The 19690-nt window shown below is 39.9% G+C and overlaps 1 protein-coding gene across 1 annotated transcript; it reads right to left on the bottom strand.

Moving 5' to 3' along the window:
* Positions 1-1722: 1722 nt before the first annotated feature.
* Positions 1723-17516, bottom strand: tada2a (transcriptional adaptor 2A). Its single transcript, XM_049575716.1, has 15 exons — positions 17397-17516; positions 16804-16910; positions 16659-16718; positions 16457-16548; positions 13942-14099; positions 13347-13435; positions 13092-13164; positions 12922-12985; positions 10797-10840; positions 7130-7240; positions 5521-5592; positions 4868-5000; positions 4384-4427; positions 2968-3047; positions 1723-2354 (listed from the first exon to the last, which is right to left on the bottom strand). Exons 1-15 carry the CDS (start codon positions 17419-17421, stop codon positions 2169-2171), a joined length of 1338 nt encoding a protein of 445 aa, XP_049431673.1. The 5' UTR covers positions 17422-17516; the 3' UTR covers positions 1723-2168.
* Positions 17517-19690: the final 2174 nt, after the last annotated feature.

Genomic DNA, 19690 nt, shown 5'->3' on the forward strand with positions numbered 1-19690 from the left:
GACTGAACGCCAACTGCCACTATTTGCAGCCGTAAGAGCTGAAGCTTTAAACAGCACGTAAAAAGGAGGAGAGGATAGATCAAAGGCTGGGTTGTTTAGGCTGGCTGGAGCTGATTCTCGGGTAAAGATGTCAAGTGTGACACGAGGAAAACTGTATCCTGTGAAATGAGCAGAAGTGAAAGGAGTAATTTAACTCTGCTGCTTCTCGTTTGTTGTGCAGCCTTGATTTGATAAGACACATGGAGGTGTGTGAGAAAAAAAAAAAAAAAATCAGAATTTCTTCTCCTTCACATTCTCTTAAATCCAGATCCAATCCCTGCATTTCAGTATTTCAGCCCAGACGCTCCTCCACGGTCGTCTCGCCCTTATCATCAAAGGTTGAATCTGCTGTTATAATCAGGCCGTTAGCTGAGGTTGATGTGGCGGCTGCTCTCTGCTCAGATAAGCCTGTCGGAGGCTGGTGGCCTCCTGCAGGTGTTAGATTCATCACAGTTCTCCCACGTCACACCGGGCAAACACGTCCACAGATGGAGACAGAAAGGATCGATTCACTGATGCTACTAACTGTCTGTGTCACTGTGGAGCATCATTCAAAAATGCTGACAAAACAATCAGCTCAACACTGAATCTCATGAATCTACACTCAGACCTCCAGATCTATCATCTGCAAACATGTAGTGCTCATTCATAAATGGGAATCCATGATCATTTACTTTATACATCTTGTTAGTGTATTTTAAAGCTGCTGAAAGAGCAACAGATGATCAATATATTGAAGCTGTTTGTCTGGTGTCATGCTTGTTCATATCAGCATTGTTGAGATAATGTGTGCGGTTTTGTAAACCAAGTCTGCCGTCTAACATTTGATAACACACAATTTTGCATGTCTGTAATTTCCTAATCATTTCCTTGGAAGTTTCTTAAAAGAACGATTTGTTTTGTCACCAATTATGGGGAAAATACAGAGAAGGGCGCTTTGGTTATTAAAATGTAATTAGTAAAGTTTAAGACCAATTTGTGATTCCAATAGAAATTGTCTTGAAAGAACTGCTCAATTTAAACTAAAGTAAGTAAGCATGATTTGTTAAGTTCGTCTACAGTGATTGCCACATTGAACTGCCATGTTTCTACAGTAGCTCAGAATGGACAAACCAAACATTGGCTCTAGACAGGGCCATTAGAGCTTTCACCTCCGCCCCATAGTTAGAGGCCCCTCTGCAACAAGCAGTAACTGAGTCACACTGGGTCTGTTTGTTGAAAATCTCCTCAACATCTGGATCTTAAGTTACGTGACAAAAGAAGTGAGCACACATTAGCAGGTGGTGGATGAGTCACCTGCACCAACATGCTAAACAGCGTAGGAGTTACATTGATTTATAACATGAAACTGCTCTACCAGTTTTAATCTTCTGGTCTGTTTGTTTGTGAGAGGAAGCCACGTCTGCAGGTGATTCAGTTAACAGTAAAAACATCCTGAACAATAAACACTGAAGGAACTCTATCTGCAGTTCACTGCTAGTCTTCACTAAATCCCCCTAAATCTTACATACTTCACCTTTAATTTATAATTTGAATCTTTATTCTCCATATATATTGGATTGTATGCCTGAAGACATATTTCAGATTTTTGCTTGTTCAGTTTAGCACTGACTAACAGACTCTCCAGTTAGACTACTATTTGACTGGAATTGATGAATGACAACACAGTCTCTGTTTGTCTTATAATTAGTGCAAAATTACAGTGTGTTTTCCCCCTTAAAAATGTCTTAGGAATTTACAATACATATCAATTAACTACAACTAAACTACAGGACCTGTAAGATAAAGGGTTACCAAACATTTTCATAACAGTAGGGCTAATTCAGATCAAGATAAAATATCAACATACACATAAAAAATTTTTTTCATAAACATTTTATAACAGGAGAAATAAATACATCCTCATTTCAGTTTGAGCACCTGTTCTTCTGACAGAGAATTAAACAAACCATTTTAATACATGTCAAACTCAATAACACAAACAGACCGTCCAAATGTTACAAAATTTCAAAGGAGCAGCAACAAACTGAACCTATTACGAAACACAGGCTTACGATGTTACAAGATAAGGGGGAAAAAAAGAACCACTGACCACAAGTCAATCTCTTCTGTGGTCAAATCAAATGCTCCTAGGCCTTAGTGATGTAGCCCTCCTTGATGAGGAAATCATAGATTTTGCGCGTCTTGTTGACGTCGATCTTGATCAGCGCACGGGCCTGTGCCAGCCGCAGCCCGCCCTGCCGTCTGCACTCATTCAGCAAGGCCTGCTTGTATTCCAGGTAGGCTCCTGGCACCAGCCGCACCACCTGGCATAACTGCAAGCACAAAAGAAATACAAGGGTTAGTAAGAAACATTTAAAAACATTAATGGAATTTTTTTATTGATATTCATAGTCCCCAGAGAAAGAAACCTACCAACTGTGATCCTCTGACTTTTTAATTCGGTGCCATTATCGGATCAAAATCTTAATATGTCCCATACTTTGGTCATACCTGCTAATTAGAAAGGCTAACATGCTAAACTTAGATGGTGAGCATGGTAAAAATCATACCTGCTACATATCAGCATGTTAACTTTGTGACTGTGAGCATGTCAGCATAGCGATGTTAGCATTTAGCTCAAAGCACCATAGCAAGGCTGCAGACTGCTAGTCATGTTGGATACCTGACACAATCTCAGCTGCTCTATTTTTACACCTGCTTTTAAGAGGCGAGAGTTTTCTGTCCTTAACTGACTGTGACCTTAATAAAACCTGTGCAATACATAATAAACTGTCGACCTGTCTCCGCCTACTATTTGCATGATCCTCCCTTAAAGTATAGAGGGTATAAAGTGTTCTGCTTTTGCAACAGCTCAACACAACTTATTTCATTTGAAGCATACTGAGGTTTTTTTGGGGGGGGACAGATAAAAGAGAGCTTCTTCACCTCTTTCTCCCGCTCGTTAAGTTTCTCCGTCCCTGGCAGCCCAGTCAGGTTGAGAGGAGGGGCGCTTCGCCTACCTGTTGCTGTGGAGAAGAAATGAAACAACAGTTAAACACATGTCCAGCACCCCAGCGTCTGTCTGCACTACAAATAAGAAAACAGCAGTAAAGGGAAGCCTGACCAAAGGGTGAAGGAAGGTGGTAGGAGGCAGATGCAGATGGTATAACAAAACATGTTTTAATCATAACATGCCTTGTGATAGTATGCCTCCACGAACCGGTCAAGTTGCAGTTACTTTACTTTATGTCTGTGAAAACATGGCTGCTTCACACACATCTTCCCCCCAGCAAAACAGATGATCTAAACAATCAGCAGTTTCCAGGTTGACACGCAAGACGAGTGTCACCAATTCAATGTCTAAACAAATGCCTCCCCTTCTGTTCCTGAGTTATGATGCTGAATAATAGCCAGAAAAGTGTTTAATGAAAAATATTATGATGTCACAGTGAAGCTGACCTTTGACCTTTTGGATATAAAATGTCATCACTTAGACATTTTATCCATTTAGACATTTGTGTGAAATGTCGTCAAAATCAGCGCAACAATTTCTTGTTTTATGGCTGTAAACATGTTTTGTGAGGTCACAGTGACCTTGACCTTTGACCTCTGACCATCAAACTCTAAACATCCTTGACTCAAAGTGGACGTTTGTGTCAAATTTGAAGAAATTCCCTCAAGGTGTTCTTGAGGTATCGTGTTCATGAGAATGGGACAGACATGCAGACGGACAACCTTAAAACATAATGCCTCCGGCCACGGCTACTGTTAACTCGGAACAACTGAACAAACTCAACTCAGAGTCATGCAACGTATACTGGCTTAAAATCATGTGCACACAGCCACACACTGACGTCCAAACAAACAAAACCTAAACATACCTGCAACCAAACATGAATCAAAACAGAAAGAAACGCGGGATAGTGTGTGACTGCATGTTACAGATCAATGGTGGAACTGTGACTAAAACAAACAATTAACAATCATTGCTAAATTAGTGAGCAATACAGCCGTTATGGTGAAAACGGGGACAAATGGCGTTTTCTCACCCACTTTGTAACAAGCAGGCTGACAACATGCAGTTAATTCCTTTGCTTGGAGGAGACAGGGGAACAAATATTTACGGTGTGCAAACTGTGTAAATATAGCCGTGTGGGAGTGTGCGTCCCATTTGTGCTCTGGAGGTTAAAGAACGGCAACTAATTTGAAAGGGAAAAACAGCAAGATAAATATGCATGTAGGGGCCTATTTTTCGAGTGTATTTATGGAGGAGCATCTGCATTAATGTGACTGTGCCTGGGGCCATGCCAGAACTACAGAGAGGAGCGAGTACAGAGGGAAAGGTGGAGAGAAGCCTCGTACCTGACACCGTGATTGTTGTGACAGCTGGAGTGATGCCAGCATCTCTGTAATCAGAAAGAAAAGTGTTAGCGACTCTACAAGCTTATTTATATACACACACGTCCCACTTACACACAGCATTTCTGGGCTTTGTTCACTATTCTCACTCTAGGATCGTCATCCAAAAAAGATGAATCACTGCATTCAAGATTTTTTAAAAGGTGGAATAATTAGAGGAGCTTGGATACCACCCAGAGAAATTGCCTTGGATGAAAAAAAAAAAAAAAAATTAAAAAAAAAAAAAAACCAAGAGCAGCGGCACATTAAAAAGACTAAAAATACCAAGGAGACTGGAGTTGAAGTGGGATGCACAGTAACATAAACGTCTGCTCTGTTGGTCTCAGCACGGCTGGTGCTGAGTGCAGTGAGGGAGGTCAGTGTCTCAAGGGAGCACGACTCCACCAGCCCTTCTATTACACCCCGGATAACAAGCAGGAGGTCTCACATTGCAGCCTGTTTGCTGAGCCACTGCTGGCAGGCTCTGCCATCCTGGATGTACTGCAGCACGTCACACAACATGGTCCGCTTCCTCCGCTCCTCCTCCCGCATCCGCTTCACCCGCTCGTACACCTTGGCACCTGAGAGGTGGTTACACAGAGAGGTCAGCGGAGACATCATGGAAAAGGATTTTTTTAAAAGTATGTTGTGTCACATGGGTTCAGAGTCGTGACTAATATTCTGAAAGTGATGATGGGCAGCGTCCAGGTGAGACAACTTTGTTTTGAATGAATTAATAAGGCTTAATTTACTGAAATAATTCATTATGTAAAAGGGAATATTCAAGTCTTTTAATTATTCTGGCAGCAGCTCCCTGATATCATTCCAACAGTAGCTGATACAGCAACTAAAGAAAATATTCAGTACCTCTGAGTGCCATGCATCAACAAATTAGCCAAACATTATAATTCCCAAAAATGATCCAAAGACCTGATACAATGTGCTGCTGCACATAACAATAATTAAACCGGTCTAAAGCCAAACGCAGAATAAAGACTTCAGCTCAAATCTGAATATAAATACATCCTCCCTGCTTAGGCATGCAACTTTTAAAATGGAGTTGTGTTAAACAGAGGAGTGAAAAGGTCAAACCAGACTCACTGCAGAAAGACTTGATCCCTGCTTTTCTGTACTCCTGCAGCCTGCGGATCTCTCTCCTCAGCTCAAACTCCACTGCAAAGACAAGGAGATGAAGGCAAATCTCAACAAATGGTTACAAAGATGTCAACCTGAACTCTGTCTCTCACTGCCACAGCAGTCTCACCAGTCTCAACACAATGAATAAGCATTTGGCACCCCTTAGTCTCAAAAGAAGATGCAAATTTCAAGCCATCGATGTCTGTTTATACGTGTGTACGTTGGTTTACACAGTGTGTATGTTGTTGACCGATATAGGTAAATTTAAAGGAATATATTGACATTATGGGAAACATGACTATCTGCTTCCTGTTGGAGAGTTAGATGAGATGATTGAAACCACTCTCAGGATAAAATGCTGTCTTCAAAAGGAACTCATGAGCTTGCCGTACTTACTTGCCGTTCATGTGGTAATGTCATAAGAACAGCACTGATTGGCAACAGCAACATGGAGGCTGCTGTCAGGGTCTAGAATCCACTGAGGCTAACAATTTAGCAAGCTGTTTTAACCTCCTGAGGCCTCATGTCCTCAAATGAGGACATCACATTTTGAGTTTACTTGACTTGATACTTCATTCTACTTAACTTAGGCCTGTTGTCCTCATTCTTGGACACTTTTTTGTGCCATCAAGTGGTAGTAAGACCACGACACACTAATCCATGTAAAAACAAGATGACAGCCATCTCTGGAGTTAGTCTGCAACAGATCCCGACACAAAAGTGGACAAGGTCTAAAACCTGATTACATTTTATAGCTGAAACTTGTTTATTTATGATTAATAATGTTAGTGGTTTGATATGGCAATACACTGTTAATTAGGAAGTACTCATTTGAAGACATTGGGACTTTAATATCATCTTGTTTAAGGTCATTGGGACTTAATTTTTGTTGACAATGCTTAGTTTATTATACTTATCGAGTCCTATTGATCCCAAATAGCAAGGAGAAATTAAAAATGCATGCCAAACAAAAGTGCGGGTCTCAGGAGGTTAATGCAAGAAATGCAAAGACATGATAACAGAAGAAAAAGATGAGGCTGTTGGTAAATAAACATTTTCCTCAGACATATAGAACACGGAGGAAAAACTCTATATGACTGAAATTACAATATATCAATTTACCATCCATAAAAAAGTGAACTTCCATGGCCTCTGTCATTTCTGAAGGTGTCAGCAAATATTTGAAAGCAGCATAAGAGTGGTTTCAATCTTCTCATCTAACTCCACCAGAATACAAATGAGTGAATTTCCCAGAATGGGGAACCTTTACTTTTAGGAAAAAACCCAAAGAAATGAGTAAAGTAATAACACAGAGCTGTGCTTCTCAAAATCATCAAAACTCAAAATGAGAGAATATCTTTTATAAAAATGAATTTCAGATAGCTGCCCCATTTGTACACAACCATTCGTAAACACACAATCTCCTAAAAGAATAAATAAAAAATAACTTTGTCTGAAACCACAGTCATCCAGTTATGTCCAGGCACTCTGGCAGGAACTGGTTAAATTAATTCTCCGTGTTTGTGTGACTGACTCTCAGAGCCTATCCATGTGTACTCAGCCAGATACTAACGTGCATGACTTTCGATGAATTTGTCATGTTCAATCGGTCCAACCACTCTGGCAAATCGTCTCATGACGTCATAAAGCTCCTGCACCTCCTTTGGGTAGCATCGCTCCAGCACTGACAGAGAGAGAGAGAGGAGAGGAGAGAAGTGAGTGGGCAGCAGATACAAACAAATATAACACAGAAATATGAAAGAAAAATCCACCCCCTTAGATACTTTTACACATCAATAGTTGATGTGATTTTTATTGCATTTGAGGAAGAAGGGCAGTAATTTAGTTTCTGTCTGTTTACCTGATTTCCCACAAAGTGCACTGTCTACTTCACCAGCAGCTCTGAATCAACACTGGATTTATATTCATGTAAATATTTCTAGTATCTGTTTTCACAGTCATTCTGTGCACTACTTTACGATCTCCTGAGGCTGCAGTCTGGGAGTTCCAGAACGTAATGTATAGACCTGTACGTTTTATTTTACTCCTGGTATCTTGGCACACTATGCACTGACTGTACATTTGACAAATTAAATAGAACCTTACTCCCTCTATAAACTCAGTTGTGTATATTGTTTTTGCAGTGTTTAACACAAGATTGTTTGCTAGCGTCTCTGAAAGGCTGTACTTAAGCCAAGCTGTGCTTTGAGCCAAATGTCAACATGCTAACATGCTGATGCTAAGCAACCAACCAGGCCCAGATCCTGTTTATCTATATATATTAAGAACATACAGAACAAACACATACATTTTTTTCTATTACACACTTAATTTCTAGGCTAAAGATTCTTATTTTCTCATAATTCCTTTTTTTCTGTAAACACGTCAGGCCTATTTAATTGGGAGCCTGTGGGTCACATCGGGCCCAGAAGCAACCTCAGGGTGGCTGAGCCTACATAAATCTGATATATCGATGTGACTATACATGTACTCTATATATAGTATCTGAAGTAGAAAACAAGTGAGCCATCTTGCCTCCGTCTTGTCAATATTGAGTTACACACGAGCAGTACCGATTGGGCAGCATGCTACAGATCAGTAGAGCAACACTGCCAATCATAGCTTAAACAAATCAACATTTTATCATGTGATGCGGTCCAGCCACACTTAAATGTTTTTCAAAACATTCTTGGCTGCAGTCAGATCATCAAAAAAATTCATCATATGTCTTTTCCTAAACACTTTTCTTTGACCTCAGTGGAAAACATCATGAGCAAGCAGCAACCTCTGCGAATGAAAACTGAAGCCAACACAGAAGTGCCAAAACTGTAGTTCTTTGAACAGCCACATGAGGCTGGCTCCAGAGGCCAGTCAGTCCTCATAGACCCCCAACTTTACAGCCTGATGTAAAAAGGTTTTGGTTACTATAGCTAATTTCCCCCTTCATGACAACTGCACGTGGGGTGAATTTTCATATAATACTAATGTTACATTTAATCAAGGCTCAAGGTTACTCTTAATTAACAGCGAGCCTCTTCCAGTTACAGGCTGTCCCCTAATAGTGTCCTCGACCTCTCAGTCAGATCCGCCCTTCGCTCCTCAACAGCTCCAACCTCTCACCCAAATATTTGCATGTCTGGTTCCAAAGAACCAAGATGGCGACGGCTGAAATGCCAAACACAAGGCTTCAAAACAGGAGTCCGCAAACCAATAGTTGATGTAACGGTAGCTATGTCCAATATTTTTACAGTCTATGGTCATGAGGTGAGGTGTGTGTGCATGTGTGTGTGTGTGTGTGTGTGTGTGTGTGTGTGTAGGACAGAGAGGTAAGGAGATACTGGTAGAGATAGTGCGCTGTTGATCACTGTCAATGCAACTTGCACTGATAGCTCTTTTTTTTCTGTTTCTGCGCTTTGCGGTGTACCAGGGTCAGATATGTGACCAAAAACATACATTTATTTCAAAAGTGAAATAATAAACATTGCTATTTTTTTTTTTTTTTTTTACATTTATTTGCATTTGTTTAAAATGAGTCATTACCAAAAGCTAAAAAAGGCTTTGAACAGGCTGCTGAAAATGTCTGACTCATCTACATATCCTGGTTTTAAAATCTGGCCTGATTGAATTTGTAACTGAATAGCCCTGGTTTACTGTACTTGGTAAATAATCCTAAAAATCAGATCTCTGTCTAACAATTACTGAACACTGGTACTGAATGGTAATGGTTTACCCTGGCTTCTAATTATTGGTATTTTACAAGTTATACAACATCCAAAAAGAGCCCAGAGATTCTAGTTTCGCTGCAAATTGCAGACATTTTAGTAAGTGTTAATCAGAGCCAAGTGTTCTAAATTTAGTTTTGTTTTTTGCATCTTTTACTAATTCAGAGCCTGTTTGAAAAGCACATGGAAAATGTGATAAAACATCAGATAGAGCAACATTTCTGCATCAAAAAGCAACACCCCCCCTCCCGAGATTCACTCCGCAGACTCGTATTCACCACCACTTAACTCACTCTACAAGCATACACACTCTGAAGAGCTTGTTGTGTTCATCTCAAAGCAGCGCCCGTGTTGCTGAGTAACAGACAAGTGTCAAAGCCAGGGAGGAAAGCTGTCGTGTGGGTGCGAGAGGAGCGGTTGTGTGTGTCGGTCAAGTTCCTTCATCAGGCTCCTGCATGTGAGCGCTAATGAGCAGCTGCCGTGTCAGGCCAAACACATGAAATCATGCTCTTAAACAAAACTGTGGACGCACAGAACAATGTCGTCTCTAAGGAGACATCAACACTGGACGTTTGTGTGGTTGCACACAAACACTGGCTGCAAACAAAACAACACAGGCCGGATTTGTTTAATGTAACAAGCCCTTACAGGACTTCAGACAGACTGCTGCCCTAAAACAACAATGCTGGTCAATCTGCCTCCAGCACTCACCGAGACATGATACTGTGAGCCTCGCAGGCTGAGATACTGCCTCCATTATTGCGTGTGACACACACATGAACATACATACATACACACACACACACACACACACACACACACACTGCAGAAACAGTCTTTGACAGTCTCCATGACAACCAGTCTGCAGCTCTACAGTTACTGAGTTCCCTTTTGTCTTGAAAGACTGGGGAGATAAGAGAATGGAGGGAAAAAGGTAGGAGGGCTAACTGGAGGCTGGAGGATACATAAATAAAACATGAGGGGAGAACTCTTCAACTCCCAAACCACAGCCAATTTCACACAACACGTGGACATATAACGATGGGCTGGGTGGTCGGACGTAGTGTGTGTGTTTTTTTTTTTTTTAAAGATAGCCCCATTGCCGTTTGTCTGACCTCTAACGCAAAAACCCAAGAGATGCAACGAATTACATTACAGAGCTCGTTGAAATCCAACCTGTGACAGGTGGATCAATAAACGAAGCCCCCGAGCATTTCAGTCATTATGGCAGCAGTGCTCATCACACCAGGATCTATTCACAGCGAAGCAATTATGCTATGGCACACTCCGGCACACAGACTATTCCCAGCCTTGATCGTAAATACGAGCCCCGTCAGTTGCCACACTTCAGCTACCCGAGGGGCCACAGAGGTTAACGGTGGTTATTACATCGGAGTTGTTTGCATGCGCCCATAGAAACGCTCAGCATTGATTTGGCTGCTAGATATCAGATGCCTCCCTGATTTGCTATGAATGCTGTCGCAGCCGAGCCCGTGTAAGTTTCATGAGGGGACTCACTCTGGAATTTGCGCAGGTTGATCAGTCCGTGGTCTCGGATTACCCTGGAAGAAGTGAAGATTTATTAATATGCAAATTAATATTCTGATTGCCATGTCTCTGCAAAATGAAACCTGGCATTAACCCATATGCAATTATCTCAGCTGCTACAGTCTATAACATCATCATGGCATTTAAAACCCAACATATACATATACATACATATATACACATATATATATATATATATATATATATATATATATATATGTATGTATGTCATGTACCCTGCAGCTTGGTAAATATTGTGCAATTACTGGGTTTGGAACCAAAGTCAAATTGCTTCAAAGGTTTTGTAGTGGGCTTCTTTTCAAAGTGCACTCTAAGTTCAGGGTCAGCGTTCAGGGTCTTGGCCTGTGTAAATAGTTTGGAAGCCTCACAGACAAGCTACAAGGTATAAGAGATACACTGTGGATTACAGAAAGAGGAGGGGACTAGGAAACAGTGACACATGCCTACCCAGCCTGAAATGCCATTCCAACATGCTCGGAGAACACAAACTCATTAAGTTGATTTAGTGATGGATTTATTACAGCACTGACTAGATGTGGATGTCTACGTATGACAGCTCACAGTCTGAAGGTGGAGGAGATTCTCTAGGAGGAGTACCACATGACAACAATTTATTTTCTAGAAAATAAACGAGGCAAATAGCGTAGCAACTACCCATTATTTTCATGTCTCCTCTTCAAACTGCTTTTTTTGTTTGACCAACAGTCCAAAACTATGCTAACTAAGTAAACTGTAGTAGGTACACTTAGCCAAAACTATTGCAATCTAATACAACTGTCCCTCAGTATGATCCTCTCCTAATGAAGGCTATAATGTTCAGTTTTTGAGAGAGATGTTGATTTGGAATGCGTTTTACTCACAGGGGTTCTATTATTTAGTCTACCATCATTGACATATATGGGATGGACATTTAGCTGATGATCTAGAAGTTTTCGGACTATTTTTGTTTTGATGATCTGAACTTTAAAGATACACTATGCAGGAATTGTCTGTTACCGCTTGTAAATGTATTGCCAGTGAAAGCTTAAGCCCCACATATACTCTCATTTTGGAAAGAGCTTTGTCTACTTGGCGTTTCACCTCCCTATATTTGTGTTTTTTTTGGGCTGTGTCCGTGATTTTCATAGCTTCCTCTTGGATGCATGCTGCTTACAACCTAGCACCTTGTCGCTACCTTTCTATTAAGTCCTGACCTCACCTGCACGTCTTGCCCAGGAGTGTCCGAGTAAATAAGTTAAATAAGAAGAAAGAAAGAAAGAAAGAAAGAAAGAAAATACAGGCAGAGGGCAGAGTCTTTGCAGATAAATACACTGCCACACACTTCTAGTAGGTCATAAGTGATGACTGAGAGAAATTACTTTTGTATGAGATTTTAGAAAATCCTGCACAGTATGCCTTTAAACTTGAAATGTCTTATAGCCAGACATTTTTTGTGTGAAATCTAAATGCAAAAATTCTCCAACATACATATTCTATAGGCTTTAAAACATTTTCCAAACTCTCCTATAGTGAGGATGATGACCTGAAACCAGGTCACAATGCAATGTCACAGTGTGATATGAAGAACGTTCACCAGGAGACAGACACATTTTCCACATTTCCAAAAATATTCGAAGCTTGAATAGAGGTTCCCGCAGCTTGTAAGTGGCACCTGAATGACTCCCTGTGGTCTGTAATGAGAGCCTGAAAAAAGGCTTGAATATGCAATTATAATCACTCTGCTGACTCTGAAACAACCCTAGTCTCCTAGGACTTGTGTCTTTAGAGTGCTTATAACAAAATAATAATGCAGTTTTGATTAGAAATTAGAAATATATTAGCATTCGAATTTGAATTCATTAATATTTAGGAAGATACAGAGAGAGGTTTTAAAATTGTTTGCCTTGTTATTTTTAATTTAGTATGAAATGCATTTATTCAGCCTGAGAGCATAACAAGTATCTGAGGGAAATAAGGCTCTAAAAGGTCACTACAGAAGCTTATAGTGCCATCTACTGACAGACAGGGGTCATTACATGATGCCAAATACATCAACACCTTTTATTACTCATTTAATGGGGAAAGAAGGACCTACTTTTTCCTCCGTTGTCTCTCCTTTAGTCTTGAATGATATATATCGACAACTGAAAGCTTGAGTGCTGAAATAGAACAATACACATAAGTAAATGTTGAAGTTCACACTGCTATGTTCCATTTTATCAATGAAAAACAATTAAAAAAAAAGTCTATTACAATTCTACTCACCACGAAGAATGTCTGAATCATCATCCACAAAGTCGATGTCCTTCAAATCCCATTCTGCATAGTTGTCGAACTCCTAGCAGGACAGCAAAAAAGTTTGATTCAAGTTTGATTTTATTCACATGACCTCATGACTCACTGCTTCAGTAACATTTATTAATTAGACACGTAGTTTGCGGACATTTCGTTTGTTTATTTATGTTGACAGGCTATATTGGCACACAGATGATAAACTGCAGGACACATGTATCTCCTCACCTCCATGAAGTCTGCTCTGGCAGGCATGTATCCAGCCATATCTCGAGACAGAACCGAGTCAAATGTGGGCCGAGGAGGATCATCGCTGGCTGTAATATCAGAGAGATACAGTATATGCACACTGAAAGTTGAGCATATTCTTTGTGTTGTGCTTAAAAACAAAAAACGAGCCACCTGCAAAGGTCTTTCAGCAGTCATTAAGAAATATCAGAAATGTAAAAAAAATCCTTGCTCTGCCTCAAGTTTGCCAACTGCTGCGTGAGCATGACAGCGAAATGTTTGTCAAGGTCTCAAACGCTGCGACAGATGGAGACCTAAAGCTCTCTGGAAACTGCGAAAAGTTCCTGACGCACCAGCTGCTTCTGTCCAACTGGTCAGTGGCAAAACTTTATATGAATACTGTTTAATATTTAAGCAGACAGGCCCATAGATGGGAGGTGGCAACACATAACTAAACCAACTAATATCAAATGTCTCTTGCTGAACATGAGTGGAGATGTGAGTACGGAATAACTTCACTGATTCCGTTGTGTCTTATTCTTCGTGTCACATTAGTAAAAACAAAATGAAGAAGGCAGATAATGTGGATACTGACGTTTGAAAGGAATGGCGCCCTCTGCAAAGCGAGAGTCTTTTGTTTTGCGGAGGCTGAGCAAGGTGGAGGAGAAGAGCGGGTTATTGATGAAATTCTTCATATAGTGGCTCTCGCATTCCTCTTTGGTTTTAGTGCGCATCTGATATGCCACATCCTGCCTGCGGGAGAAAAATTGTACAAATAAAAATTCTTAGTGTACAATGACACCTCAAAGAAAGTTTGCCAAGTTTATACTATCAAGTAGTACAGCACAGTTTAAATTAACATGCTTCAGTCCTCAAATTAGTAATTGGAAAGGCCTTTAACTCAAGATTACAAGAAATTAAGCCACTAAATCCTTGTTTTAATGAAAAGCATGTTTCGCTCTGCTGACTCACAGCACTTAAATGGCTTTTGTTCAAAGACCAATTTCATGATAAAAAAAAAAAGCACAGACTTAATCATAAATCGTGATAAACTTCAACCAGTTGGGCCAGTTTTAACAAATTTATTAATTTCCAATATCTTCATTTCCCAAAACATAATCAGTAATTAATTTTCAGCCAGGAGCAGCACAATAACTAGGTTTTTAAAAACCCACATTAAGGGCTATAGGGTAAAAATTAAACATCTTGTGTCAGCAAACAGCAGCCGTTCATCAAGTCACGTAATGTCATACAAGTAGTTGTTTTGATATGATTAAATATTTCAATTATGTTTCTTATCAACAATACTTGTAACAAATACTTTTTTTCTCCATTGCAAAGACATATTGCTTGAAATAAGGCTTCATTTCAAAACCCAAAACACACTCCCATAACTGCACACTCATACTTACAAACTTAAAACTTCAACATCAGAACAAAACTGTCCACTCCTAACAGAATAACCTTACATCTTAATCAATCTTTGGCCTCACACAGCACACACACCCTATCAAAAACACAAATTACATGACTGTTTGTTACACACTGTGGGGATCAATTAAAAACACTAATCACACTTCTAAAATGTTCAGAAGGTTTTCAGAGAACTCTGTAATATCACTGCACTGACTAACCAGATAAACCTTTCAAGAACAGCCCAGTGAGAGAAATTCAAAACAGTACTGTGATATACTGTATACCACTTACAGTGGATAGAGGGAATAGCACTGTATGCTGCTGATCTTTGCATTGTCACACTGACAGAACATGTGAGGAAGAGCTCATGCACAGTAAAATACCAGAACTCCAGACGCTTTAATTCCAAATGCAGCTAACGTACAGATTACTCAGCATCAGCATTCTCATCATCTCTCCACAGGTGTGGCTCAGGCCATTATGTCTCATAAACATCACACATTATCTTTGCTCTTGCCAGACAGTGTGGGATAATACCCTTGTGTGCCTTATCCAACTCTGGATAGACTCCACAGACACATTACCACAGGCTACCACCATCAGTGGAAATACTGATGCTTTCAATTCATTGCAAGACTATCTGGTCTTCAACTATTCATGTTTGAATTCCCCTCAAATGGACTGTATCACTGTTACTGTAATCCATATATTCACCAGAGCAGTCTCCTGCTCAGAAGCCAAACATTTCTGCCTTTTCATCATCCATCATCGTTGTAAAAACTACATTGAGAGAAGAGATTCAGTCTACATGTGCTACAGCATTACATGCATCAAAGTAACAACGAAGCAAATGACCTGTTTTCCCTTCTGAAAGAATGGACAATGGATGCAACCGTGTAACAGTTTAGGTTAGGTTGCACTGGCTGTCCAGCTTCTCTAATATCCTTCTATCTATGAGTGCATGATGAACTAGCCAGGCACAAAGTTGTCAGCTTGTCTTTATTGTTGTTGTCTTCCTTTTCCTTTCTGTTGTCTTGCAAATTCTGCATTGCATATCTGTTTACATTCTGCATATCATTGTGTCCTGTGGACTGTCTTGGGACATGCCTCGAAGTCCTCTTTATAAACCTGTGCAGTTCTGCACCTGGAGAAAGGTCTGGTATTTGTGTTTAAGTTGTGCTAACTTCAGTTAACTATACTGAGAGCATGTGTTTACTGAATGAATACACAGTCCAGTGAATAACTTCTTTGTCTGCTTTTGTGTAAGGTTTTGCAGAAATAGTTTTGAATATTGAAACATGTTTGGAAACAGGTAAATAGTGTTTAAAGTTTTGGTAAATGTGTCTTTCCTTTTTGTAGACAGTGTTACAGTTTGGCATGTTTCATTCATAGGCTCAGTTATTGAGTTTATGCAACTGTGAAAAACGGTAATATGCACATCAGTCTTCAAAAATTCTGTCTGCATTCAAAACAATGCAAAAGATGTCCACAGTGTGTCTGCAAATTGGAGAGTAATTACATGAAGAATTGGTGGAAAAAAGTGAAGAAGGGACAAACAAACAAGTGGATTGCTGAGTGAAAATATATTTTAACCCCAGCAGGCCATCATTGGGGCACCATCAACACTTTGATGGCAATAATTTTAGTTTTTACAACCATCTGACCAACAGACTGGCTTACAAGCTCACACTCACCAGTTTCCAAAGCCACAGTCCATGACTGCCTCCAACAGGGCCATCTCTTCCTGTGCCGTCCACCCAGGCTCCAGCACAGGGAAGTCTGATGTCTGTATTAACAGTAAAGAGTGGTGATGAATGGTGTGTGTGTGTGTGTGTGTGTGTGTGTGTGTGTGTGTTGGGTGTATGTGTGTGTGAGACAAGTTTATATTTTACTTACCATAATTTCATATTTGTGATCACTCTCGTGCTTCTTGTATTCAAATCCTCGGGTGAAACACTGAAATAAAAACATTTCCTTTTAACCTGACTATAATCAAGAGCTCATATATCTGTTTTGTGTAGAAAACCTGTCACGTGCTCACCTGGAGGCAGAGTAAGAAAGGTGATGGTCCACATTCTGCACACTTGATGTAAGGCTCAGTGAGATAAGATGAGCATCCTCTGCATGGTGGTTTATCAAAAGGATCATCTGAAATGGACATGTTAGTAAACTCATGGTTAGCTTCATCCAAATGACAAGACACATTATTAGGGTAACATTAGATGTCGTTTACATACTAGATAAGCTATTGACACAGTGGTCTTTCAAAGCAACCTGCAGTTAAAATGCTGCATGCTGGGCTGTAAACAAACCACCGCTAGCCCCAATGCTAGCTATGCTAACGCTACTCTAAAAGCCAACTAACATTATGTTCAACTTTGTTTTATCTAGGTTTTATCGCGTAACGTATCTGGGTGTTATCCAACAAGAAACTACACGATATTCAGCAACAAGATAATATTTCAAAGGCTGACAAATACGCAGAAATGTAACTATAGCTACATGCTAACGCTAGCATAGCAATGCTAGCTGCAGTGTAGTTAATGCGGCTAACCACAGATTACTTGAGAAAGGAGCGACATGTTTAATGTAACGCTCCAGCGGTTACGTATCAATAACACTACTGATACTTACTTCCAAAAGATGCCAGGCGGTCCATTATTGTAATTTTATTAACAAAACTAAAACCAGAATGAATGTCTTCTTCCTCTTCTTCTGTGAGGTTTAAGAGCAGCAGGCATCACTTTGTGTTACATTACTGCCATCTGCTGGAGGAGATGGAGAGTGCCGCTCAGATTCATGCGTCCTCTTCTTATTCTGGTCTTTATTAACTCATATTTTCTGTTTGCTCCTCACAGTATATTCTCTAAATAATAATAATAATAATAGTAACAATGATGATGAAGATGATAATGATAAAAATGATAAAAATAAAAGGAATGCAATATTTCCCTTTATCTCCTGATTCCCCCAAATGCTGTGCTGGCACTCTTTATTGTTTGTTGCCATTGTTTCGAGAAGTAAATCAAGTTCTCAAGTTTTTCTATTGTCACAATAAACACAATAAGAAGAGAAGCAGTGCTTGGCTATAAAATGTTTATTTCTCAGACTCCCTCGAACAAGGTTGATACAAGATTTCTTTTAAAGTTAAAATCTTAAAATCTTATTCTAAATGATAATCTAAACTTTGGTTTATTTTTCTTCACAGAAATTAATGACATGCTGAGATATAGGCCTACTGTATCTGTTTTTGTTTGTTCATTTGTTTGTTTTGTTTTGTTGTCTTGCCCCATGATGCGTTGGTGACTTGCAGTGGGAGTCAGGACCCCTAGGTTGGGAACCACTGACCAGGACATAAAATCAGTTTGTGCAGAAATTAGGAATAATACAAAATAGTACATTGAACATGTGTACAGTAATTGCAAAATAAACAAAGTGTAATGTAAACATTAATGCAGGGTGAATAAAAATGTCCTACCTCATTACTGGATGCATGTGACTTAATACTGAAAAGAGCTGAGACTGAGTCACTACAGACTAGAACATTGTTTGGTCTGTTCAATCCATTTTAAAAGCATCAAAATGATGAACAACTCAACAGCTGCTACACACAGCTAAGACATTTAAAGTCTGTATATTTCAGCTCTAGTAATCTGATAATGCCTCTTTCTATCCATCAGTAAAATCCTGAACACAGTCCGTATATTAACTCCCTGTGTTATAAATCTCACTCACTGAATCTGCACTTTCAGCCTATTTCTTGTGTTAATTTGAAGTAACTCCCAAACCACAAAGAGTTATTAGTAACTGCACAGGCTTTATAAACAAAATCAAAGCTGCACCATAGTCTCCTGCTGCTGCATCTCCTGTCCAGCCAAGACTTGATTTTGCAGGCTATCAAGAACAGAACAGTAGAACAGTTGTTGACATCACCTCGGTCCCGGTATGAAGCTGATGTGTGCTTCATCAAATTCTTCTGTTCGGTGCTTTGCTAAATTTAGAAAAAAATGTTGCAATAACTTAAGACAAAAGACATAAAGACAAAAAGACATTGAATTGTGTGACCTTTATTATTTCCATCATACTTCAATAAATTAGGTGAAGGCTGTCATTCTGCATTCTACCACAAGGTGTTGCTATTGTACCATGTCTGTTGACAAAACAATGAACGCCTTGCAAGTCTCTCTTTGTCTTTCTCTGAGCACACACTACCACCTGAGCCTTCTCCAGGCCAGTATGTATTAGGTTGGATAATAGTCAGATTGTTTTTTTCCTCCTTAAACACACCCAGTACAGAATGACTTTCAGGAGTGCAGCTCACTCTGATGCAATAAATATCTATGACTCCTGATATTTTCCAGTGCCTGTGTCCAGCTTTGGCCCCTGAATTAAATACAACTCTGCTACTCAAGGACAGTCCTGGTGACTGCACACTAGGGGACCTGGCAATACAAATATCTGAAAACCTAGAGACATAAAACTGCAACGCTTTCTGCCTCAAACCCACCAAAAAATAAGCAGCAAAGTGTGCTTTTACTTGCGTAATTTGGGTGAAATGACCCTTTGATTCAGTACAGATGTGACATCCAGCAGTGAGCTGTAATCCATATCACATGACAGAGTAAAGTTAAACTAGGCCCATCACGTAAAAGTGCAACTTGTGACATATAGGGGGGAATTATATCTCTCTGACAGTCATATTTCTTTATAACTGATGCCAAAACTGTGTAATACACCCATAATTTTAGCAAACTTAGTAAGAGTCCATAAAGGGGTCATAGTGTGGCTACTAAACTGCACACTGGGTTAAATCTGAGTGTTCTCCTTTCCTCTTTTTACCCTGAGCCATCTCTGTGAGGACGATCCACAGTGACAAGTGCGTTCAGATGCAGCGTACCCTGCGTCCCGTCTCCTGACCCTCTGGGCTT

The sequence above is a fragment of the Epinephelus fuscoguttatus genome, linkage group LG5 (assembly GCF_011397635.1).
Source record: "Epinephelus fuscoguttatus linkage group LG5, E.fuscoguttatus.final_Chr_v1".
NCBI lineage: Eukaryota > Metazoa > Chordata > Actinopteri > Perciformes > Serranidae > Epinephelus > Epinephelus fuscoguttatus.